The sequence below is a fragment of the Vigna unguiculata genome, chromosome 3 (genome assembly GCF_004118075.2).
Source record: "Vigna unguiculata cultivar IT97K-499-35 chromosome 3, ASM411807v1, whole genome shotgun sequence".
NCBI classification, from domain to species: Eukaryota; Viridiplantae; Streptophyta; class Magnoliopsida; order Fabales; family Fabaceae; genus Vigna; species Vigna unguiculata.
In genome coordinates, this window is record NC_040281.1 from 21,919,056 (window position 1) to 21,946,797 (window position 27,742).

The 27,742-nt window shown below is 31.7% G+C and overlaps 1 protein-coding gene across 2 annotated transcripts; it reads right to left on the reverse strand.

Annotated features, from left to right (window-relative positions):
• Nucleotides 1-6,868: 6,868 nt before the first annotated feature.
• Nucleotides 6,869-25,818, reverse strand: LOC114177829 (subtilisin-like protease SBT3.9). 2 transcript variants are annotated; one of them, XM_028063399.1, is made up of 10 exons: nt 25,531-25,818; nt 25,351-25,442; nt 25,166-25,263; nt 24,940-25,095; nt 24,047-24,717; nt 23,857-23,942; nt 23,529-23,771; nt 23,337-23,451; nt 7,530-7,722; nt 6,869-7,445 (listed from the first exon to the last, which is right to left on the reverse strand). In XM_028063399.1, the coding sequence occupies exons 1-10, from the start codon at nt 25,639-25,641 to the stop codon at nt 6,895-6,897; spliced, it is 2,316 nt and encodes a 771-aa protein (XP_027919200.1). In that variant the 5' UTR covers nt 25,642-25,818; the 3' UTR covers nt 6,869-6,894. The 2 variants fall into 2 exon arrangements, with proteins under 2 accessions (XP_027919200.1, XP_027919199.1); XM_028063398.1 differs by having other exon boundaries at nt 23,857-23,948; nt 25,531-25,817.
• Between the last annotated feature and the right edge of the window lie 1,924 nt (nt 25,819-27,742).

Below are 27,742 nucleotides of genomic sequence, written 5' to 3' on the forward strand. Positions count from 1 at the left end.
TTTGAACCTCAAAAATATTATATTGTGTACAATAAAAAAATTAATAGAAAAAAAGTTATTCATATGTTTAAAATAACGATAAGCTACTATTGTTTTTTTCATAAATTATTAGATTTATAAAGTTAGACAACTTATAAAACACACACACACATATATAGTGGTGCCTGGCATTAGTGCCATTTAAGCACCACTCAACACCCAGTGGTGTAAACTGTCACTATGCCATACCAAATTTCAGCACTTTCAATTTTGAATTTTTGAACAATCTGGACGTATTTCATAGTTCCAATTGGTACTTCTACTTTAGGTAATTGTCCAAAATTGTTTTTAAATTATAGTAGTTAGTATCAATTAGATCAATGACTCAAATTCCACTTTCCTCAATTACCACCAAATCAAACAAATTCTAAATGATCAAGCACCAATTCAACATACTTCAAGCATACCCATCAATAATTACAACAACAAATCAATTTACTCATCAAACTCAGGTAAACCACACAAATGCAACATTAAACTCACTCACTCTAAAAACCATTAGTTTCCTTTACCTTGACTACCCAACCCCAAGATCCTAAGACAACAACCACCCTTTAACACACATGATGTTCTATCTACACATAGAAATATCACAAACATGATCAAACTATAACATCACGATGACTGATCAACAGAGATTCAAAGAGCAAAGAGAAGATTGAAACCTCATATGCATTCCTAAAAGAGTCACACGCAGGCCATATCAAAAAGAGGTAACAAAAAAGGCAAAAACTGACTTATCACAAATAGAGAAATTGCCCGGTTGATCTTGAGCAACTTGACACATGAAGCAGTCCTACGGTCTCTAATCTTAAAAAAATGGTAGATGGATGGTGAAAAAACTTAGAGAGAGGAAAGACGATTCTTATAAAGGTGTTTATAGAGGGATAAAATGTTTTCTTAGTAATGAAATCCTTTTATGAAATTTCTATTTATACGTAATTTTTTTATTATTAAAATAATAGGATCTCATTATTTTAAAACATGCCACTCCTAAAACACCATTTTCTAGGTTCTCACATTAAACACATTTTAATCATCACTAAAAAAGATTTGAATGTATTTTCAATATATTTATTATTAAAGAATAACTTATAATTAAAATACAAATTTATTTATTTTATTCTAATTTTTGCATTCTTAATTTTATCCTTTTATAATTTCTAATTATTTGGTCATTTAATAATTTATTAAAGAATAACTTATATTAAAGTATTAATTATTTTCTATAATACTTTTTTCATTTTAATTTTATCCTTTTATGATTTCTAATTACTTGATCATTTTTAATAAAATTAAATTTTAAAAAATATATATTTTATTTCTATTTCTTAAAATAATATTATTTTAAAAAAATAATACATATATTTATTAACAATACAAATTCTTTATACTCTCATACAAAAAATTCTCTCCCATATGATTTTTTTTTCTTAATCAACTTAAACCATGATAATCATCACTAAAATTTATTTTAAAAATTAGTTGATTTTTAAAATAAGAAAATAATTTGTTGTTTTAATCTATGTCCTTAGAAACCTTTTAGTAATAAATAAATAGTTCTTTTAATTATGTGTGTTCTTACACAAATATTAACGATTATTAAAAGTTTTTTGTGACATATTTTCAATATATTTATTATTTTAAAGAATGACTTATATTTTAATTATTAATTTTTTTATGTATTATTTTTCTTTTTGTGATATCTAATTACTTAGTCATTTTTAAAATTAAGGGTTAAACATGTTTTTGGTCTCTTAATTTTTACTGAAAATTGAAATTAATCACTCTTCAAAAGTTTGACCTAACTTAGTTTTCCAACTTTATAAATACGTGAATTGTTAGAAGTGGGCTTTAAGTCGAACTCAACCGCACAAAATCGGCTTGTAAGGTGAGGATTGCACCCACTTATATATTGTGAATTGGCCTTATCTCTAGTCAATGTAGGACTTCCAATACACCCCCTCACGTTGAGGTATATTCATGACTCTGATATCATGTTAGAAGTGGGCTTTAAGCCTAACTCAATCCCACAAAATCGGCTTGTAAGGTCAGGATTGCACCCACTTATATATTGTGAATTGGCTTTATCTCTGGTCGATGTGAGACTTCCAACATGAATTTAGTCTTTTTAACCAAATTTTGTTAAGTTTATTTAATGTTTCAAAGATTTTTTTAATAGCATTTGAGTTGTTTACAGTATAGAAATGTGTCAAACGGTGTAAACAACTCAAATGATAGCATGAAAAATGTTTGAAATGTCAAATAAACTTAAAATTTTTTGGTTAAAATGACTAAATTCATGCATGCCTAAAGTTGAAGGACTAAATTGGATAAAAGTTTCGAAGAGAGATTAATTTCAATTTTCACTGAAAATTAAGGGACCAAAAACATATTTAACCCTAAAATTAAATTTAGAAAAATACATATTTTTATTTCTTAAGATAATAATGTTGAAAAAATAATATAATTTTATTGATAATAAAGTATAAAAATAATAGTGATGAAATAATTTTGTCTTAAAAAAAGTTTATCAATAAAAAATTATATTTATCATTTTTATATTAAATAATAATACAAATATTTTTATAATTAAATATTCTTCTTCATTTTAGTGTGTAAAAATTAAATTAATTTAATCTAATAAAAAAAACATTAATGACATGTACATAAAACTCCGCATAAGATTTTAAATAACTATATTTATAACATAATAAATTAAAACATTGCATTTAATAATTCATTTGAAAGGTTTAAAATATATATCTGTAACAAAAAAAAAAAGTTACACTACTTAATATTATGATTTTTGTTTTACTTAGTAGCTATTTTCAAAGGTTTAAAAAATATATTTGTAATAAAAAATATCATTCTTCTTAATATTATAATATTGAAGCAAGAATGTGTCAAACTGTAAAAAACTGAAATGCTAGCATGAAACACGTTTAACACACAAAAAATAGTTGACATAATTGGGTTAGAATGACTATATTCATTCATGTTTAAAATTTGAGGATCAAAATGTATAAAAGTTGCAGACATGGAAGAATTTCAAATTCGCGTCAAAGGCTAATTGTCTTAAAATATACTCCTAATGTATTTATATTGTCATTAAATGAGTCTAAAAACATACATCAAACATACATTAATTAAATGAGTCGAGAAACACACACCACACGAGTATAGAAAAAATTAGACGACTTTAACAATACACATTGAATAATTCTCTCCATACACTGATTAGATAGACAAGTCTAGCAATATACATTAGACGAGTTTCTCTATATACTAATTAGACGAGTATAACAAAAACTATTAGACGACCCATTTTTTTCATTAATTAAACGAACATAACAAAAAATATTAAATGAGTCTTGCAATACACATTAGACCAATCTGTCTATACATTGATTAGATTAATATAACACAAACTATTAGACAAATCTAGCAATATACATTAGACGAGTCTTTCTATATGCTTACTAGATGAATATAGCAAAAAAACATTAGATGAGTCATTCTATTCATTGATTAAACAAATATGACAAAAAACATTAAACGAGTCCATGATGCACTAATTAAACAAGTCTAACAATATACATTAATGGTGTGTTCACTTGGACAAATTTATTCTTCATAGAAAAGTGAGAGGAATGATTTGTAGATGATGTAGTTGTTCACTTCAGTAGATTTGAGGGAGACAGAGAGGAAGGAAGAGGGGGATTCCTCTAATTTCCAATCCTCTCCTCTCTCTCTCCTATGTTATAATTTGAGGGGGATATAAGGCATGTTACATTTATGCCCTCAACTTATTTTATTCTTCAGTTTAATTATAATAATAATGTAAAAGTATGACTTTTAAAATTATGTTTACAAAAATAATGAATACCGAAAATTTCAAAATTGTTATAAAAAAAGTTTAAAAAGTAATTATTAATTTTAAATTTTTTATTAAATTTTTTATAACTTTTTTTATTAAAATATGTTATTTTAATTTATTCATTTTAATATTTTTTCTAAAATAAATCTAATTCATCTAATTATAGTTTAAATTACCTTTAAAGCAAGGACAATTTGGTAATCTTTTTTTTTATTAAACTTAATTTTTAATCTATCACATCCATTATCACTCACAAACTTTCACAAATTTTACTTCTAAATTCACTCACTTTCACATCTAAATCCCTAAAGTGAACAACACAAATTTCACCCTCTAATTCATTCAAATTCATCATCTTCCTCTCCCTCTCCCTCAAATCAATCTTCACAAGTGAACACACCCTAAAAAAGTTTGTCCATACAATTAATATGCATGTATAGCAAAAAAAAAACATTAAACAAGACATTTCATACATTTATTACAAGGGTCTAGGAATACTTATTAGAGGAGTTTGTCCAAACACTAATTAGACGAGTTTACCAACATCATACACTAATAAGATAACCTTATCAATATACATTAGATAAGTCTATTTATACACAAATTAGACAAGTCTATTAATGCAATACGAGTCTGTTCATTCACTAATTGGACAAGTCTTACAATATACTTTAGACAAGTATGAACAAACACTAATTAGATAACTTTGTTCATACCCTAATTAAACGAATTTAGCAAAAATCATTAGATGAATCATTCCATACATTGATTAGATGAGTCTAAAAATACTCTTTAGACAAGTCTGTCCATACACTGATTAGACGAGTCTATCAATAAACATTAAACTAATTGTCCATACATTGATAATATGAATTTAGAAAAATACATTAGATAAGTCTTTTAGATGAGTAGGTAAGTCTATTAATACACATTATATAAGCTAGTTCACTTAATGATTAGGTAAGTCTTGCAATACACATTAGACGGGTCTGGACACACATTGATTAGATGAGTAGTAATACACATTATACGAGTGTGTCCATATACTTATGAGACAAGTCTAGCAATACATATTAGAAGAGTGTGTCAATGCATTAATTAGATGAGTCTAAGAATACACATCAAACAAGTGTTTACATATACTTATTAGACGAGTATAGCAAAAACTATTACATGAGTCTAACAATGCACATTAGACGAGACTATGGATACACTAATTAGAAGATTATAACAAAAAGATATTAGACGAGTCATTGCATACATTGATTATATGAGTTTACAAATACTTTTATTAGATGACTAGTTGATAAATTGATTAGACTAGTCTAAAAATACACATTAGATAAGTAATTGATATATTGATTTGATGAGTCTAACAATATACATTAGACAAGCTTTTTCACACATAGATTAGACGAGTCTATTAATACACATTAGACGAGTATGTCCATTCACTAATCAGATGAATCTTGCAATATGTATTAGACGAGTCTGTTCATACACTAATTAGACGAGTTTAGCAATACACATTAGACGGGTCTCAACATACACCGATCAAACAAATCTAACAATGCACATTATACAAGTGTGTCCATATACTTATGAAACAAGTCTAGCAATACATATTAGAAGAGTTTGTCGATGCATTGATTAGACAAATCTAGACATACACATCATACAAGACTTTCCATACACTAATTAGACAATTATAGCAAAATATATTGCACGAGTCAAACAATACACATTAGACAATACTATAGATACACTAATTAGAATAGTATAACAAAAAGATATTTGATACATCATTCAATACATTATTTAGACGAGTTTACGAATATTTTGATTAGATGAGTTGTCAATGAAATGATCAGACCAGTCTGACAATACATATTAGACAAGGCATTCATATATTGATTAGACGAGTCTAACAATATACATTAGACAAGCTTTTTCATACATAAATTTGATGAGTCTATTAATACACATTAAATGAGTATGTTCATTCACTAATTAGATGAATCTTGTAATATACATTAATTTGATGAGTCTATTAATACACATTAAATGAGTATGTTCATTCACTAATTAGATGAATCTTGTAATATACATTAGACGAGTTTGTTGATACACTAATTAGACAAGTTTAGTAATACACATTAGATGAGTCTATCCATGTACTAATTAAGTATTTTATGCATAAAACATAAACAAGTAATTTTATTCACTAATTAGATGAGTCTAAGAATGCACCTTAGGTGAGTACGTCCATACACTGATTAAAAAAAGTCTTGCAACACACATTAGATGAGTTTGTCCATACACTAGTTAAATGAGTCTAGCAATATACATTAGATGAGTTTATTTATACACATTATACGAGTCTATTAATAGATATTAGACAACTAAATCCATTCTCTAATTAGACATGTCTTACAATACACATTAGACGAGTTTGTCCATACACATTAGATGAGTATAACAATACATATTACATGAGTGTGTCCATATACTGATTAGACGAGTCTAACATTAGGTATTAGATGAATTTGTCGATGCACATATTATACGAGTCTAAAAATACTCATTAGACCAATATGACCATACACTAATTTGTATTTAGTTTAAAACATCCATTTGATGCATAAAAGAAAATTAACTTTAAGAGAAATATATTTATTTATTTTTAAAATTTAAGCAAATTGTATTTTGAGGATCAAAAGACCAAACATATTTAAACTTTTTTTTTTCTTCTTTTCTATTACTGACATTTGGTCTTCGTAGTTTGAAATCGTGTGAAGAACCATTTCATTTAAAAGCTACATAAATGTAATTAAGTAGCAATCTGGAGAAACATTTTCCATCTTAAAATGGGACTTAGAATTCTATGCATGTGCATGTGGTGACGTAAGAATGTGGTGTGTCTAGTTTACTCCAAACAAGAAGTGTGTATTTCTTGAGGTCGACACACTTAAGATTCAAACTGCATTGGTTCTGACAACAATCGGGGTCCTCACAAAATGCTTGCCATCAGTCCAAGTGAGGCTACCAAATTTGTAATCTCCACGAAACTTTTGAGTTGACAGGAAACTGACATTGAAGGTAAGGACTTGTGTATCTGAATTGAAACTTAAAGTTTGAGGTTCAACTCTCACTTTTATGCCATACGGAACCTTCACTAGAGCTTTGTAGATAGCAGTTACGTTTCCCACATTTCTCACTCTTCTCATTACTGTTGCAGTGTTCTTCAAGTTTGGAAGTGATATGGAAGGAAAGTTGAGGTTGAGTGGTTGCTGTTTTTGTTTCTTACAACTTGTGTTGGTCTTGGTTACTTTTCGAATGCTTGCACTACTGTGACCCATGGAACATAGGAATTGGACATAATCCTGTGTGGTTATGTCGTATATGAGTCCTGGATCCATTGCTTTGTTGGGATCCATGTGTCCACCCCCAATATCAAAAGGGTCTGCTTCCTTCAGTGTGGAACCCTCTTCTGATATAACGTTTCCATCTGTTCCACTTTGGTATGCTACATTTTTTAGGGCAATAGTTACTAAATTTATTTGGGTATGTAGAGATGTGATTTTGATGTGTTAATTTTGGACTCACTCACCTGTTGTTACCAAAGCTGATCTTATGGCTGCAGGTGACCATGTTGGGTACTTGGATTTGATTACAGCTACTATTCCTGCCACGTGAGGACAAGACATTGAAGTTCCGGACAAGAATGCAAATCCATTGCTCTCTGTACTTCCCTTTGAAGGAAACGCAGCCAAAATGTCCACACCTGGAGCAGCTATGTCCGGCTACCACCATCAATCATCCCCGAGGTTAAGGTTACTCATCACATCATGGAATCAAAAAATGAAGAGCAATAGATATTTGTTTGGTTTAATTATTAGTATAGTATCTACTTTGGTAGAGATGTGTCAATGTGTCAATCTGGTACTGATTTTTTAAAAAATGTCAATTGCATCCCAATTTTTAAAAAGATGCTTCAATTAGGTCCTTTCAGAAGGAGATAACTAACGCCATTAACGGCATGCCACGTGTCATTCTGTGATTTTTTTTTAAATTTTAAAAAAATTGAAAAAAAATGCCATGTGTCAAGTTCTTGGTGTGACACGTGGCAATGCAATGCCACATGTTAGTGTCACTATCAGATATCACTGTGTTGATTTCAAATTTAGTTCCCGTATATGTTTTTTGATTCAATTTAGTCTCTACTTATGTCTATCTGATTCAATTTTGTCCCAATTTTTTTTAATAATTAAAATATTTTATAATCCATTTTCTATAAGATTAAAAATAACTAAGTATAAATATTTTTACAAAATTAAATACTGATATTTATATTGCTTCTCTCCAACTTCATACCAAATTTATTATTTGTATAAATGTTATACTAATATTTTATATTAAAAACAAATTTTTACATATTACTTTATTAATTACTTTTTATTACGTACTCATGTTTTGTTTTTTTTTTCCAAAATACAACAATATTGTCTCTTACTAATTTTAAACCAAAATTTTTATTTGTATGAATGTTTACTAATATGTTTTTTATTAAAAATGATTTAGTAAAATGATTTTTACCACTAAATTTTAATATAAATATCAAATACTTAATTTTTGTAAAAATTTTATACTTAATTAGTTTTAATTTTATAAAAAATTGGGTCAAAATTGAATCAAAGATACATAAGTATGGACTAAATTGAATTATTGAGACATATCTCGAGACTAAATTGAATCATTGAAACATATGTGGGGACTAAATTGAAATCAACACAATGACATCTCATGGTGACACTGACACGTGGCATTGCATTGCCACGTGACACTGACAATGTCACGTCTCACACCAGGGACCTGACACGTGGCCTTTTTATTTTTTTTTTCAAAATAATAATAAAAAATTTGAAAAAGTAAAAAAAAAAACACAGACTGACACGTGCACTACAAGAAAATTACTTATTTCCGACGGAATATTACCGATAGATCTATTTTTGCCGAAAATAGTTAAATACCGACAGATTTATCAATGGATATCGTCGTCTAAATTATCGACGGACATATTTGTCGGTTATCTGTCAATAAATGGTAAGAGACAATTATTCCGTCGGTAAAAGTGTTAAACCCTCATCGATGGATTATGCCGTCGGTAATTCCTTTGGTAAGGGCCTCGACAAAACACTTAAACATTTCTGATTTCATTTCCCCCACTTCAGTTTTCCCGCAACACTCACCCTGAACCCTCATCCGCCGAACACCTTTCACTCGCATCCACTGCTGCCACCGCGACAAGGGTCGTCTGCTGCTGGAGATTTGAGAGGAAGGACGGTGTTTCCATGCAACCGCTACTGAGGGTGTCTCTTCGACGACCGCCGCTGCCATCTTTCCGTTGTCGTGACATTGACGGAAAAACTTTCGGTGAGTAGGGTTTGATTCTCTTCTTTTCGCCATCTCATCCCTCTATTATTAATTTCGTGTTGTTGTTTGTGTGATGAACATTGAGGCTGCGAGAGGGATGGTCATTGTTTCATAGTGCCAGTTTTTGGGAGAGATCTTGGCGCGAGGGAGGCTGCTAAATTGGTGATTGCACCATCGACGAAGGTTAGTGGAACTGATAATGTTAACTATGGAGGAAGTGTTGGCAACTATATGTTTAGTTTATCCTATGCTGTTATGATGCATTTACTTTTGTGTCAATTTGTCCCTGAGAATTTGCAATTAAATACCACTGTGATTATTTGATGTTGTCATGAATTGGTGTTGTGCTTTCATTTGTTTAGTTGTGATTTGGCCGATGTTGTGATTAAATGTTGTTGTGCTTTCCTTTGTTTGGGTCTGAATGGGAATTTGCACAATTTCCAATTGCACAATTCTAGTTTATAAAATGGGCTTGGTTTGATCAAGAGTGGTTTTTGAGGCAAATTGGGATTTAACTCGGGACATTGAACCAATAATCTGTATGGCAGCATTTATAGCTTATGAAATTTGTTATTGAGTCTTGGGCTTAGTTTTTGTTTCCTTTTCTTTGTTATTTATCCAGTAGTGCAAAGGCCTAAGTTTGGGGGTGTGATAACTCCCAATTTTGTAGTAATTTTCGTGTAAGCTTTATAGAGTGCATTTGAGCATGCTACTTGCATTCCTTGTCTTGGTGCAGTGAAATCTATTTAAGTGAGGTTCTAATTCAATTTCAATCTATTATTTCTTAAGCCTCGTTGCATTCCTAATTCTCTTGCCAAATCCTTTAACACGGTTGTTTTAGCCTCTTATTACTTAGAGTGATTGGTTAGGTTATGAAACTAATTCTAATTAACTTCAGCCTTTGATTTTTGTAGCTTAGTTTCTAAAACTAATTATAATTAACTTCAGCCTTTGAATTATATTTCTTCTTCCTACCTTTCATGTTTAGGCTTTGGTTAATAGCAACCTATATTCCTACACTAAGACTAATACTCATTCTAGTGGCTTCTTATATAGGCCCCAATGCAGAAATTAATATAGTTGACAAGCTAATTAAGTATATATGAACTTTTGTTCCATTGAAGTTTGTATATGCTATCTTCATTTCAATTTCTGCCTTTGCCTTTGGTTCATGTTGTAATGGAAATTTGAAAACTTTATCATTTTATCTTAATTATGACAATAGCTACAAAGGATTGCCCTAAATGGGTTTTATTTTTGTGAGGTATTTCTTTCCACTTGCCCTCAATTTTTACATTTCCTATATTCATGCATTATAATTTTTAGTAAAGCATGCATGGCTGATTTTTGGAGTTGTAAAATGTGATGAGTTGATGCCTTAGTCACTTTGTATTTTGGGTTGAGGATGATGTTCTACTATTGGTTCATAGTCAAGGAGGTCAACCTTGCTTTCTTTCTCATCTTTAATTAACCATTGTATCAATATTAATTTTGTTGTGTGGTTTCCTTCTTAGTCACTTTATGTGTTGTGTGGTTGGTTTAATTGGTAGAGTGGTGCAGTGGGTTTCCTTAAGGGTAGTTGGGTTTCTTTAGTCACTAGTATTTATTTTCTGAGGGCTGCCAAAACCAGTAATAGAAGTAATGATGCATTCTACTCCTCATTTCTTAATTTATTTTGCTGGCCTTGAGGAAGTACCTTGAGGAATTACCTTGTTGGTTGGTCTTAAAACAAAATTATTGAATGAATGATCCATTTTATGTTTTGAGTCTTATATACAGCCACTAAAACATTGCTTTGAATGTTTAATCCTACACACAAGTTAGGAATAGAAAAGGAATTTAAATTTGCGTACACTACTTAAAAAGTAATTATAGCAGAGTAATAGGCGAACCTCTTTCCTCAATTTCTTCTCATTCTTTTCTACTGCACTTTGTCACTCTTATCTTCTAACGTATCTTACCATTGAAGGTTTGTAAGATACGAAATAGAAATTGGTAATCAGAGGTTTCCTTTCATGTTGGACTTAAGTAGTAATAAGTTTATTACTTAAGGCCCATGTTCTTTGACTACCACAAAAGTAACACTGTCGTTGTTTGCCTTCTCACAGAACATGGCCGAAGTTTCCAGCCACCGTCGTTGGGTGTATGACAGTTGTTATAGTGGTAGGAAAGGCTTGAAGGAAACTTTTGTGATAGGAGTTGAACAGTTTATTCAGACTACTCGACAATATAAATATTATGCTCTTGAGGGAGGGATTAGATGTCCCTGCGTTAAGTGCGAAGGCACTCATATTTTGAAAGATGAAGAAGTTAAAGTTCATTTATACAAAAAAGGATTCATGCCAGATTACTGGATTTGGACATTTCACGGTGAAGAAGTACCCTTTGTTTATTCGGGTGAACATGAAATACATTTTCCTAGTCAAAGCACGATGGATCATACCTCTAAGATGAATCACATTATGTATATGCAAGAGATGTTGAATAATACTCTTGGCCAACATGATTCATTTGAAGAAGCAGACGATAGTCATTTAGAAGAGTCTCCAAATGACTTCACTCAGTGATTTTACAATTTATTAGCAGAGGCCAGTGAACCTGTATTTGAAGGGGTTACAGAGTCAAAATTGTCAGTATGCATTGGACTTTTGTCCTTCAAATCCAACTGGAACATTCCCAACCAAGTATTGGACAACATTGCAAAAATTTTAGATCTAACACCACCAAATAATTCTTAGCCCAACAATTATTATGAAGCAAAGAGATTAGTTTCAAAGTTGGGATTGGAGTCTAAGAAGATTGATTGTTGTATGAACGACTGTTTGCTTTTCTATGACAGTGATAATGGAAAAAATGATGCATCCTTGCTCCAATGCAAATTTTGTGGTCACCCTCGATATCGCACACTCCATGGAGGCCAGAGGCAAAAAAAACCAATTCCATTGAAGTCCATGTTCTACTTGCCTATAATTCCAAGACTACATAGAATGTTTGCTTCAATGCAAACAACACAACATATGACATGGCATGATGAGAAAAAAATACAAGGCATGCTACGTCATCCATCCGATGGACAAGCTTGGAAGCACTTTGATCGAAAGCATCCTTCCTTCGCTAGTGATCCCCGTAACGTTTGACTTGGTATATGTTCAAATGGATTTAATCTGTGCATCTAAGCATCGTCATCACTCTATTCTTGTTGGCCTGTGATTGTTACTCCTTACAATCTTTCACCTGAGATGTGTATGACTAAGCCTTATATGTTTTTGACGTGTATAATATCAGGTCCATCTAATCCAAAGGCATCGATAGATGTTTATCTAGAGCCTTTGTTGATGATTTGAATAAGTTGTGGAGTTGTTTATTATGTCCAACCATTTGATCCATTCATTCTAGCAAATAATGTTAGACAAGTTTATTATGTCCCATATCCAACATTTCGAAACATCAACAAACATGGTTGGTGTGTTGCAATACAAACTAAGCCTAGGGGTCGTGTTGAGTCAAATGAGATGGAAGAAGATATTCCCTATCAAGTTGATGAAATGTCACATTCCCATCAAATAATTGAAGTTGAATGTGTCTGTACATTGCATCACCTTGGTGGGGATGATGAAAGGTTTTGTACTAATTCTTTTATTTTTATTACTGCCTTAGAATGTTCATTTTCCCAAGGCTGGGGTTCTTTCTTAAACGATTATAAAGGGGTTTTGCAATTATTCTTCTTTCAGGGATAAATTCAGAGACATAGTTTAAACATTCTAAAACTAACCCATTTTGTTTTATTATTCTTTTAAATGTATTTAGATGTTTTATATGTTTGTCCCAAGATTATGAGAAAACTAGTACATCATTTAGATATACCACGGTGAATTCATTACAGGGACTTAAAATATTATTCATGATATTTTGAGATTCTGCTGGGGCATTCTTTAGTCCCATGGGCATAACATTCCATTGTCCAAAGGGTATTATAAACGCTGTTTTATATTTATCGTGTTCTTTCAATTTTATTTGATACTATCCTGATTTGATATTAAATTTAGAGAAAATTATTGCCTTATATAATCTTTTTATTAATTCATAATCTTTTTATTAATTCTTGCTTTTCTAGTAATGGGTATCTTATCCATTTTAAAACATTACTTAAGGGTTTGTAATTAATTACCATTCGGGGTTCCCCTCTTTCTCGTTCATTTGCATTATTTACATAAAAAGCAGCACAACTCCAACTCCAAGGTGATTTGCTTTTTCTAATTAAACCCTTTTCAATAAATTGATTTATTTCTTTTCAACGGTGTTCGCGGGTTTGTTGATTTATTTGTACAAGTTTTGCTTTTGTTGGGATCATTTTATCATTAATTTTTTTTTTTTCATAAGGTAGGTCTACTTCAAAACTATTTCGATGCCAAAAAGTTGTTGGTACGTCGGCACATATTTCTTTTTTAAAGTCATTTTCTATTTCTAGTATTTTATTTTTATTTTTAATTATCTCATTTTCTATTCGTTCATAATCTATTTTTTTTGTATCAATTTTATTTGATCTTTTCTATTTTTTATAATGCTTAGAAAATTTTCTTCTTCCAATTCTTTTATATTTTTTATTTCTTTAAATTTTATAGGTTTAATAAATTCAAATAAATTATTATTTGTTTTTATTCCTTCTTCTGATATCGTGAATGGATAAATTTGGGTTAAAAAGGGGTTCTAAAATTATTTCTTCTTAAATGTCTTTGGTTAGAATAAAATTATTTTTATAACATTTTCCTTTGTTACAAATACTTGCATTAGTTAGTTTATATTCTACCTTAAGATTTGAATCATTAGCGGTGAACAACTTTTGGAGAGTTTTTTCATAGTATTGCGTAGGAACTAAACCTTCTCTAATACAGTTTAAATCAGCTCCCGAATCTACTAATGTTGTATATTGTTTATGAAACGCATTTCCTATTTTTAAAGAAATTTTTATTTGCCATTTTGCTGAAAAGTTTTTATTTGACTTATTTGCTGTTCAAGATTGTCGTCCTTATCTGATTCTTCACTCTCTCCTACGTCTTTTAACATTTTTAATTCTTCTTTTATCCACCTAATTTCTTCTTTTAAGATTTTTACTTCTTTACATAAATCATTTAAATTAGGTTTTTTATATGAGTTATTTCTGCTTGTTTTAATATTTTTGGAAAATCATAACCCTTAAAAAGTCGTGAAGATCCGGGATTTTTTTCTATTATTTCTTCTGAAGATTCTTTTAAAATTAAATCTTTTATTTTGTTTCTAAGGCTAATTTTGTTTCAGCTTTTATTACATTAATCTGAAAAATACATTCTGTACAATCGCAATTTTCGCTACCCTCACACATCGGCATGTTGTTTTCATCATTTGTATAAAAGATTTCGTCTTCCTGACTAGAGTCGGATTCATCTTCAGAAGAAGTTAATAAAACTTTTGATATCTGTTCTTTAAGTTCTTCACTCATATCAAGTGCATTTATATTTTCTTTTACTCGACAATCCTTCTTCATATGTCCTAGTTTCCCACATTTAAAACAAACTATTTTACCCTTTTTCTTTTAACGGGGTTGATTCTTTTATTCCCCTCCAATTTTTTCTTTTGAATTGTCTATGACTAAAATTTCTTGGGGTTGATATTCTTTTCTTTTGAATAGCTTTTCTTCTCTCAGAAGAAGGAGGTTGTTGTTTTTTGTAACCGTATTGTGAACAAAATTCACCTAATTCTTTTATTCCTTAATCTTGACTCTTTTTATTTTATTTTCTATTTTCGTGTTATTACATAGGGTTACAGATGTATTCTTTACTACACATATTATTCTTCCATATCTTATTTCTTTTAGAGTTAAATCAGGGTATTCTATTTGCAAATTTTCTTTTACTTTATTTGCAAAGACTAAGTGTCCCGCAACAAAAACGTTCTTTCCAAAAATCTTCTTTACAATCTTCCCTCGATAATACCATTGCCATAAAGTTATCAGCATACCATCTAAAATCTCCTAAAGTGGGACACCTCAGGTTATGTTATAACCTGGTTGTTCGTTCGTTAAAAAGTTTTGAATCTCCCACAAAATGATGTATTATTGCAATTACTAATGTTTCAACCATTACCGGAATTTGTTGGCCATCTTCCGATTTTACACAGGTGGCTATATAGCTTTTATTTTCACTTGTTAAGTAATTATCCCACCATCCTTTTAATATTCCCGTAAAATCTGCTATTATTAGTTTTAGGGTTTGTATAATTTAGTTGAGTATATATTTTGAATGTCTTTTATTTGTATTTCTCGTTTCCCATTTATCATTTTAAAAGGTGATGCTATTACTTCTTTACTTTCTATATTCGGGAATTTTACTTCTTCTAAAGGGAGAAACACACTTTGTATTTCTTCTAATCTCCATTTTAACCCGCTAGTTATTTCTTGGTGATTTAGAGTTCGTGGAACAAAAGCATTTACCTTTTCTGGATTTACTAAAAGGAGAGTTGTTTCGTCTTTTGGAGACATTAACAAAGCTCCAGGGGCCAATTGGGTTTTCATAACTTTATAATACAATCGATATATTATGATTATTGGTATTGCATGAGGATTCCAATCCCCTTCTTTCAATTTTACATCAAGAATTATGTTATAATTGGTGTCATGGAAACTTTTAAGAGATATTGAATAATTAGGGTACTTATTTATATATACTGGACCTTCATGTAAATTTGTTTCGAAAATCGTTAAGATTTGGTCACTTAATTGTTTTGGTCGATTATCTTTTAGTATTGCAAAAGTTGGGGTATCAATTCCATTTCTAAATAGAGCTTTTATTGCTATTTGGATTCAGCCTATATGAAGATATTTATATTCTTTTATATGTTCCGTAATTAATTGCCTTGAAATTAAGGGAATGAACTCTAGAATGTTCTTGATGTCTATTTCTTTTTCAACAGTTTTTATTATATATTCTCCTTTAAAGAAATCCATTAGTTTGGTTTTATACATAGAAGATATTTCCAGTTTTGGTATAGACCATTTATTGAGCCTCGATTCTATTTCCGAGATTCTAAGTTCATGGTGAATTATGTGAGAATTTTCTTCATTACTAGACTCTCTTTCTTCCATTTTCTCTTTCCCTTTTGAAAGCATTTTTAATAACCTATACATCTCTAAGATGAGAATAATGGGACCACATTTGGTTACCAATGGTTTTGATAGCCAACACCTATGGACTTACTAACCGGGAACACCTTTCGGGCTGACCAACGCTATTTTCTTCTTATAAATGTTTTAAGGTATTATCCTTCTTTCGTGCAGAATCGATAAAATAGTAGAAGTATAATCTAGTAATGAAAAATATAAACACTTAAAACATCAATCCCTTATTTCCTTATTCCCCGTAAAACAGAGTCGTCTGACTCTGATACCAGTTGCAACAAGGGCGGCAACATTTCATATAATTAAACATTAAAAAGTGTGGAGAAATTCTATAAACATTTAATATTATTTAATATTGCTAAAATAAAATGGAATTTTAGAAGAAATTAGCACTTACAAATATATTTCGAGCTTTTTTTCTTTTCAAATTCGAAAGCCAGTACAGGAAGGAGTCTTAGATGAAAAGAGAGAGAAAGATCAAAAGGGAAGGTTTCAGAAATTCCAGTCTGCCTCCTTCAATTTCTTTAAAGGTATTTATAGGAGACGGATTTCAAATTACATTTCAATCAAGAAAATCAGAATTCAAATTACATCTCATTTTGAATTTCTTGTCAGAGAGCATCTTCTTTTCTTTGTGGTGTCTTTTCTTCTTTTTCGTATAGCATCTTTTAGTGGAGACTTTTTCTTTCGTCACCTCAATTTGATTGATTGACGCGGAGAATCTTTTCATAATGGTGAGTAGCTATAGCTTTATCCTCGGCGGATGCTTTCCGGATATTGCATAGTTGTCCAATCCATTTTCCTTTTGTTATTTCCATTATTTCGGGAAATTCATTTGGATCGATTCATGAGAGATATATTCCGTAACAATCATTCTCATTTTCAAAATATGGATGATCGTCAACTTCATCTTCTTCTGAGGAATCCAACGACGATAGAGCCTGCAATAATGTGGCTTTTATGTCGGCTTTGGATTTTCCTTTTAGTTTCAAGCGGAGTCCTTACAAAGCTTCGCTCTTCTTCTGAGGAGTAGCTAGGTTAAGGGATTTATTCTTCCATGTTTGAAACTTCTCTTCAAGATATTGGACTTGGGACTTCTTCCACCAAAAAACCTTCATTTTGAGACATAAAATTTTTGGGAAAGGAGTGGGCTTGTGCTGATGTAATTCATAGATGTGCTGGCATAGCCAACTTAAACTCCTTTTGGCACAAAAATTTAAGACTTTTTCGTGAACTGGCATTTGAGGAGTGGCTTTTTGAATTCTTCATAAACTTTTACGACTACCGGAGGAAAAATAGACTTTGTGGGCCCGGCCTAACAAAACCATTCCTGGAACCATGCCGTATTTCTTCATTTAGGGGATTTTAAAACTGATATACCATGAATGCATAGGGTTCGGATCACACATGATGCGATACCAAGTGTTCTGGTAATCAAAGTAATTATATGCTGGAGGATCAAACACCCTTGAGAATCTTTTTTCGGTTAATGGGCTTTGATTCCAATCTTTGTAGGACAGAACTCGATTAATTTTCAATTTAGAGTAAATAGTCTTTGAAGGATCATTTTTATTTACTTCGCGATAAATTTCAGTAGATACGGTGTCGATAATGATCATTTGATAAAATTTCTTTGTTTTCTTCACATTTTCTTTCGGGATCCATCCCCATGTAGGAGCCACGTGATTGATTATCACAGTTGGATCCAAATCTTCCCATTCCTTTTCGAGGGTTATTACTGTAGAACATGATTCTTTTATTAAAAAATTCATGGGGGACTCAATACTGCTGGTATTAGGCAGGGATCCTAATATCTTAAATCTATTTTCAGTGGTGGTTAGGGTATTGGGAAGGATTCTTTTTTCACTTTGAGCAGAAGTATTTCCTTTTTCTAGGGTTTTCTTACTATTTAGAAATGGAATTGATACCCCAATTTTTGCAATACTAAGAGATAATCGACCAAAACAATTAAGTGATCAAATCTTAGCGATTTTCGAAACAAATTTACATGAAGGTCCAATATATATATAAATAAGTACCTTAATTATTCAATATCTCTTAAAAGTTTCTATGACACCAATTATAACAGAATTCTTGATGTAAAAATGAAAGAAGGGGATTGGAATCCTCGTGCAATACCAATAATCGTCTTAACATACACAAAGTCTATCTTTCCTTCAGTAGTCGTAAAGTCTTATGAAGAATTCAGAAAGCCACTCTTCAAATGCCAGTTCACGAAAAACTCTTAAATTTTTATGCTGAAAGGAGTGTAAGTTGGATATGCCAGCACATCTATGAATTACATCAGCATAAGCCCACTCCTTTCCCAAAAACTTTATGTCTCAAAATGAAGGTTTTTTGTGAAAGAAGTTTCAAGTCCAATATCTTGAAGAGAAGTTTCGAACATGGAAGAATAAATCCCTTAACCTAGCTACTCCTCAAAAGAAGAGTGAAACTCTGTCAGGACTCCGCTTGAAACTAAAAGGAAAATCCAAAGCCGACATAAAAGCTAAATTATTGTAGGCTCTATCGTCGTTGGATTCCTCAGAAGAAGAAGATGAAGTTGACAATCATCCATATTTTGAAAATGAGGATGATGGTTATAGAATAGATCTCTCATGAATCAATCCGAATGAATTCCCTGAAACAATGGAAATAACAAAAGGAAAATGGATTGGACAGCTAGCAATATCTGGAAAGCATCTGTCGAGGATAAAGCTATACCTACTCGCCATTATGAATACATTCTCCGCGTCAATCAATCAAATTGAGGTGACGAAAGAAAAAGACTCCACTAAAATATGCTCGACAAAAGAAGATGCTCTACAAAAAAGAAAAAAAGACACCACAAAGAAAAGAAGATGCTCCTTGACAAGAAATTCAAAATGAAATGTAATTTGAATTCCGATATTCTTGATTGAAATGTAATTTGAAATCAGTCTCCTATAAATACCTTCAAAGAAATTAAAGGAGGCAGACTGGATTTTCTGAAACCTTTCCTCTTGATCTTTCTCTCTCTTTTTATCTAAGACTCCTTCCTGTACTAGCTTTCGAATTTGAAAAGAAAAAAGCTCGAAATATATTTGTAAGTGTTAATTTCTTCTAAAATTCCATTTTATTTATCAATATTAAATGTTTATATAGTTTCCCCACGCTTCTTAATGTTTAATTATATAAACTGTTGTCGCCCTTGTTGCAACTGGTATCAAAGCCAGACGACTTTGTTTTACCGGGGGGAATAGGGGATTGGTGTTTTAAGCAGAAGAAGAAGAAGAAGACAACGATGATGATGATGAGAATTATGAAGTCATGAACGATGATAGTGATGATGATTAATTTTTAATATTTATAATTTGTATTATGTGTCATTGTTGTTGTGTAGTTGTAATATGACCTTTTACTTTTTAATATTTGTACGTATCATTTGACATTAATATTCATCGTTTATTTATTCTAATAGTGCACAATGTCATCCGGGGGTCCACCTAATCTTGGTAAGGGGAAAGAAGTAGCAAAACCTAAAGCAAAAAAGGGCACCAAAAAGGCCACGCTACCTGATAAAAGTTCCTCCTGCAAGACAATCCACATCCACTCCATCCACTCTTGCTGACACACATAGTGTAGCCTTACAGTCAACCTCTCTAGGTGTTGCACCCACACCATTACCTTCCCCATCTATTCCTATTGTATATGCCACACTACCTCCTATTATGGTACCCACACCACTTCCTGTAATGGTACCCACACCACCTGTTGTTATGGTACCCGCACCACCTCCTCTTATGGTACCCATACCACACCCTCCTTTGGTACCCACACCACGCCCTCCTGTGGTACCCATACCACCTCTTGTGATGGTGCCCATGCCACCCCTTGTTGTGATATCACAACCTTCTTCCTCACCCTCTGTTGTTGCTGCTGCTATACCTTCTCCGTCATCAGTCCCTTCACCTAGCAATCTTGCCTCTTCTGGTCCCACTAATGCAGATGCTGTTGTTGTTGACCCTCCTCCCAATGAACGACCCATGATTGAACCTTATGGGAAAGGGTCATAATAACTTCTCCCATCTTAAAAACCATTTTCTTTTACATGACTTATTTTACCTTGCCCTTTTGTGCATTAATTTTCTTAAATCATGTGCAAGTTTTATCCTTCTAGAGTTTCTTCCCAGGCCATCACAAGGTCTATTAAGCAATAATATTTGACTGCTTGGCCGACATGGGGAGCAATACCTCCAATAGATAGAGATGTATTTTGGCAACATTTTAAGGTAAACATATCATCAATCTTTTTAAAAATTTAATAACTGTGTATGTTAATAGTGCAAAGAAATTGATGATTTGTACTTGATTCGTTGTCGCAAAGGAAGGTTCAGTGGATACTTAAGTATGAAGCTCAAATTCACACAAATTTTAACTCTAAAGCTTCACATAGGCTCTTAGAGATGTTTAGAGAGGCTAGGATTGCAGGACAACGACGTTATTGGCTTGGGGATGATGTGTGGAATCAATTGCTGACACATTGGAATTCTCCAACCTATCGCAATAAATGTGTTACAGCCCAAAGGAACAGAGCTTCCCCAAGGGTGAGAGCCTACACACAAGCGATTCCATTACTACTCATGAGCATGCCATTCGTATGGTAATAAACTTCTCTCTTAAGTAATTCATCACTTAGAATTTTAATAATTTTTGCTTAAAAAGTAACACCATATTTTGTTTTACAGGCACAGGAGCTTGGACGACATGTGCACAACAAACCCATATCCGTAAAGGATCCAGCGAGTATGTTGATGAAAGATCTCGGAGGACCCATGTAAACAACACTTTCTTTTCTTTCCCATAAAAGTATATCGTTGACCCTATTTCACTAATACCTTCTTGTTTACTTAATAGGAAGAATTTTAAAATAGACTTTCATAGGTCAGATCTGAGCAAGGCTCTTGTGTTGGTCCATCAGATCCTAATGATGATCCTACAACGGAAGACACAATTAGGACTCGGTGTTGGGTTGAGGTTGTTGGTGGAAAGAATAAAGGAAGAGTATATGGGGCAGGCCAACTTGCTGTAAACTCAGGTGCAAGCGGTAGCCTCAGGCACCAACCATCTTCTTCCTCTTCCAGTGTTGAGGACGTTACGTACCTCAGACAAGGACTAGAAGCCCGTGATTAGGCTTATGAGGAATTAAAAGGTCAATTTCAAAACTTACACAATCTGGTCTTAACATTGTTGCCTCCTGACCACCGTGCCCTTCAACAACTTAATCCAACCTAACATTATCCTAACATCGGCCTGAAGCAGTCCAACCTAGCACAGTCCAGCCCAACACAATCTAGCCCATCACAGTCCAGCCTGCACTAGTTCCTGAGGACTCTGATTCGGATGACTACATAGACTATTAGGACCGGATGTCAGAGTTACTCAGGACTATAGTTTTTAGTTTGATTGAGTTTTTTAGTTTGATTGATAATAAACACTTGATGTTTTCACTTATGTGATTCGGATGACTGCTTATAATATTACTAAGGACTAGTTTTTACTTTGATTGAGTAGTAAACATTTTATGCTTTCACTATATTTAATTAATGTCGTCATATATGTTTACATTAATGTTGGAGTTGAACTAGATATGTATTTGTTTAGAATGGATTAGATGTTATAATTGGCAGTTCTGTTTCTGAATGTCTGTGATTTGCATGTCTGGTTAATTATGTGTGGTTTTAGCAAACATGCAGAACAGACTTTGCAGTCTGATGAATATTTACTAACGACATTATCGACGGATCCTTCCTCCGCCGGTAATGGTTACAGACAAGTCTGTTACCGACAAATTTTTTACCGTCAAAAATTAGCAATTACCGACGGATATGGGTTCTTACTGACAGATATGGATGTCTGTAATACACGATTTTCTTGTAGTGGTGGCACGCTGTTAACGAAGTTAGTCATCTCCGTCTAAAAGGGACCTAATTGAAGCATTTTTTCAAAAGTTGGGATGCAATTAACACTTTTTTTAAAAGCGGGTATCAAATTGACACATCTATACTAAAATGGATATCATCCAAGTAATTAAACCTATTTGTTTATGTGACAAGTTGCTCAACACAATTTAGAAAGAAACAACAACATGATAACAAAAAATATTATGCAAGAGAAAATTAATTTGCCCAAATTTTCAAAATTATGTGAGGACCAACAATAATACAAAATGGCACACTAATATTTTTAATTTTTAATGTGAAAAAAACATTAAAAAACCAATAGCTCAAGTTGTTAATCAAGTTCTACTATGATAAAATATAAATATAAAAAGGTCAAATCAAAATACAAATAAATGTCTATCCGTCAATATATTAAAATAATAATATTTTCAAATTTGAAAAACAAAAATTAAAATTAAAATACAACAATAATGAGATTCACTAATCAAAAATATTAGATTTACGATCTCAACGATCAAAATAAAAAATTATATACTATAATATGTTGTCAAAATTTTAACTCGATGTGATCATAATCAAAGCAGGAACTTATTTTTTCTATTTCAAAGGCTACAAAAATCAACACGTTTTCTTAACCTAGAAGGCCTTCTCCACTGAAGCTATATGAAACAAAATGAATTTGGTTAATTTGAACTTCTTAGAGCCATATAGTTAGGAGTACAACCCAACACTATATAGACTTTTTTTAGTTCCTTTGCGTTCACACTCAAAATAATTTTACTTTTGTTATAAACTACATTCAATTACTTGTCTCAGAGTTTCAGAAAAAAAAAAAAAATCTGGTTTGGATAAAAACAAGTGATGCATATGTAAGTATGAGGTGGAGGTATACCTTTAGCACAGTCGGAGACAAGCTACTGGGTCCTCTAGACGAGAAAGACGCAACTCTCGGTGATGTCCATTTTCCAATAACAGTCTTGGGAAAACTCAGGCTTGCTGTTGGAAACCTTTCAGATAACCATAAAGTTAATTTTAAAATAAATTAACATTCAGAAGAAGAAGCCAATGTTATATATTAGCTAACCTTGATCTTCTAATATAGGTTAATATTTGTGTCCCCGTTTCATAATCTACCTTGATACATGGAAACAAACCACACTGATTGAGTCCATCTTCATGATATTGTGCATATACTAGTCCAACTCCTCCAGCTTCCTTCACTGTAACTGATGCAGAAACAATGTCCTGTTGATCTGATACGCCAAAGCACAGAACAATTTTTCCTGCTGCCATAGTTGCATTTAGACTTCCAGATTGGCAATCCTTGCTTGAAAGAAACATACAACGCAGTAAATACAAAATTTACAAGAATGCAATGCACAAAACATAGTGAAACTGAAGGGAGTTCTCACGCCAAATTATCTGGTGAGTCTAGAGCAATACGTTCAGAATATGTGAGCCCAACAGATTCCACACCATGTTTTCCAGTATCAATGGACTGTCCCTGTATAGAAACAATCACAGGTTGAAACCACGTATGAAGTGTGAAGTGAAGTGAGCATAATTATTCAGAAATTTGATTTGAAAATAGTTGTAGCATACCCAGAGAGTGCGGTTATTTCCAAGAGTGATGGCAGCTGGAAAGGCCCTATCTATGGTGGTTGCTCCAACTGTGATGATCCATGGTGCAGTATTTGTAATGGTTTGTGAGAGAGGACCAGAATTTCCAGCAGAACAAACGACTGTGATTCCCTTAGCAGTAGCGTGAAAAGAACCAATTGCTATTACATCACGTTGATCAACATAGGAGAACAAGGGAATGGAAAGGCCAAGAGAAACAGTTAAAACATCAACACCATCATGAATAGCCTTATCAAAAGCTTTCAAAATATCAGCATCAGTGCACTCTCCAATTGGAAAGTCCCAGCAAGCTTTGTAGATAGCTAAGTGAGCCAAAGGTGCTCCTCCTCTGGCTATACCAGAAGCCAGTCCTCTGAAGCTTGCATTTCCTACAAAGTAACCAGCTGCTGTGGAAGCTGTGTGAGTGCCATGACCAATTGCATCTCTTGCTGAGAGATATTCATTGGTGTTGTTTCCTTGAAGAAGCTTCTTAGTCTCATCAGTTATTCCTTTCAGAAACCATCTTGCACCTATTATCTTCTTGTTACAGTTGGTGGAGTTGAACTGCTCTCCCACTTCACAAACTCCTTTCCACCTTGATGGGATTTCTCCCATTGCTTTATCATTGAAACTTGTTGACTCTGGCCAAATTCCTTCAAGAAACCACAATTCTCATTGGTTACATAGCTACATGGCAAGCCCTCGTTAGTTATTGGTGTCAGGAGTTAATTTTAGAATTTAGATTCTCTGCTTAGTTTTCTGCTGAGTTTTATGTATTGTCTCTCTGATGTGTTTCAAAATACACGGATGAAAAACAACACCAAAAAACCCCTGCAGACAATCTGGATTCTCAATTTTATTGTTACTAGTAGTACCTGTGTCTATTACACCTATGATGGCTCCTTCACCTAAGTTGGTGTTAGACAAAGCGGTCTCAGAAGTAGAATGATGGATCCCAATAAAGTCCCAGCTCCTGGTTGTGTGGAGTTTGTGAATGCCATTTGGAATGACAGAAACTACCCCAGGAAACTCTGCATTACATGTTATAAATTATATAACTTTTAAAAGGTTCTGAGATGGGTTAAACAACAATCATCATACTTGCTATTGCTTCTGCTTCATGTTTTGTCAATCTTGCTGCAAACCCTGAAAAACCATGCTTGTAGCTGTAAAGAATTGAATTCTTTGCAGCTTCTTTGCTTCAGAACAAAAACAAAACATTTGCAGTTACTTTATTTCTTGATTCTTATATGGAAAAATGAGTATGTGAAGGACATAAACCATACCTTCCTAGAAGTGATGATAACATTTTGTGGTGATACTTTTTAGTAAGTTGCGGATTTTGATATATCTTATCTCCCATGTATACAATGTGCACCTAGAAGTTCAATGATTTATTTAATAATTGATTGTGTTCAATGACAGAGATACACTAAAGTAGAAGTAGAAACTTAAGTTGCACTCACAGAGCTTGCCTCTGCAGAAGTGGGCACAGAGTTTTGGACAAAAAGAAGAGCAGAAGCTACGAGAAATTGGACAATTCTTGACCATCTCCAGTTTCTTGAATTAGTATCCATAGTTGGAGAGTTTCAGAGGCTTTCCAAATGCATGAAAACACACCAAGTGGTTGCAACTTCTCGTCTTCTTCATAAAGCTGCATTCTTAGTATGTAATGATGCATAGAATATAACTTTTTTGAAAATAAGAAAAGTTCAAAGTCCTTTCCTTTTGTGCAGAGCACTTTTCAATTTTTATGCTCATTCTGATGAAAAATATGCATAAATATCTTCATCATCAGCGAGGATAGGGGAGGAAAGTAGTATACTGCTTTTATTTTTATGGCTAAAAGAAAAATATTCTCTAATTCATATTATCTTTGTTTGTTTTAATTGTCTCAGTTTAAAAAGTTTGTTTTCAATGTCTTAAATATCTGTATTAGATTGAATTGATCATTCCATCAACTGTTTTACTTGAATATTGCTGATTTTGGTTAGTATAATAAATGTTATGTGATGTGAAATCTGTTGATGAATAAGCTTTCGTAATACAATGATATGATTTTATAAGAACATATCTTATTCTTATATACAATTTCAAGATATTTATTATTATGAATATGGAAAATTATCTATATATATACTTCAACACTGGTTATAAATGTAGTCCCAAAGCCATCATCATCGCACTATTATTGAAACCTTTTTCTTTTTCTAAACTTTTTGAGTCCCATCTTTTCTGCTTTTACTGTTTTTTACAAATTATCACTGGGACTGGAACTGGACAGTGGCAGATCTATTCTAATGGAAAAATAAAAAGACAAAAAAAATATGCAGGTTTTCTGTTTCAATAAAAATTATGATTTTATCTCAATAATGTGCAATAAAAGATTATATTAAATATTAACATGTAACATCAATGAAACTCATAAAAAGTAACACTAAAATACTCAAGGAACTGTATATATAAATTTTGTCCAAAGTAAAATTGCTGAAAAAATTCACAGGGTAACAAAAGGATGAGAGACTGGGTAAAGAAAGTTGACTAATTTTTATATACCAAATAATATAACAATATATTATTTAATACATTATTTTAACTGACTATAAAACATTTTATAAAAACAATTGCAATTTGTGGTATATGTTTAACGAGAATATCTATTAGTTTTACACTTATTAATATAATTTAATCAACAATATTTCAAAATATCAATTTTACCCTTTAAATATAATAATTTATTAAATTTTAAAAAATTGAAACCTTTTTATCAAATCGACTGTCTATGCTTCTACTCTTCTTCTTTATTTATCAATGCTTATTATTTTATCTGTTATGATATATTTCACTTTATTTTTAATAAATATCATTTTTGTTTATATATTAACTTAATAACACTACAATATTATCATCTACTAATATAATATCACGCATATTTAAAAAATACATATGCACACGCAATAGCACCTATGTTTACGCTAGTACTTATTAAAAGGAGTATTTTGGTATATACTGATACTCTTCTTTTTAACTATTTTTTTTACAATTTGAACATTATTTTAAATTAAAATAATTATATTTTTATTTTTATGATTTAAATAACCGTTTATTTAAATATAATTGGTTATAAACTGGTACTTATAAAAAGTATCAAACTCTAAACTCCAACATATAATAAATTATTCTCAAAATATTAAGAGAAGTTTTCGGTATTCAAAATATTAGTAATCAAGAATAATGTAGACGGAAGAGTGTAACTTGATTTTTCAAACAAAATCAACTCATTCTTCTTTCTCATCTTAGAACTCTTTGTGAGATGATATTATTCTATTTTTGGTAAGGTAATAAGATCGAATGTTCAAAATAAAACATGTCTCTATTAATTTTATTTTTATGTCTTGATAACTGATTATTAATGAGATATCAATTTATATCCTTAATAATAGAGACCAATGATCTCTAAATTTGATACTAACAAGTTCATTAATAATATATGTTATATAATTGATACTAATTAATATTAATCTACAACAATAATAAAATAGAGAATAATAATTTTATATAATAAAATTATATAAATATCGCATTTAAACTCAAAACGGTGGTTATAGTTTGAGTTGGACTGATTGGAAAAATAATTGCTAATATAAATTTGATTGATTTTTTTAAAAAAGGTAAATT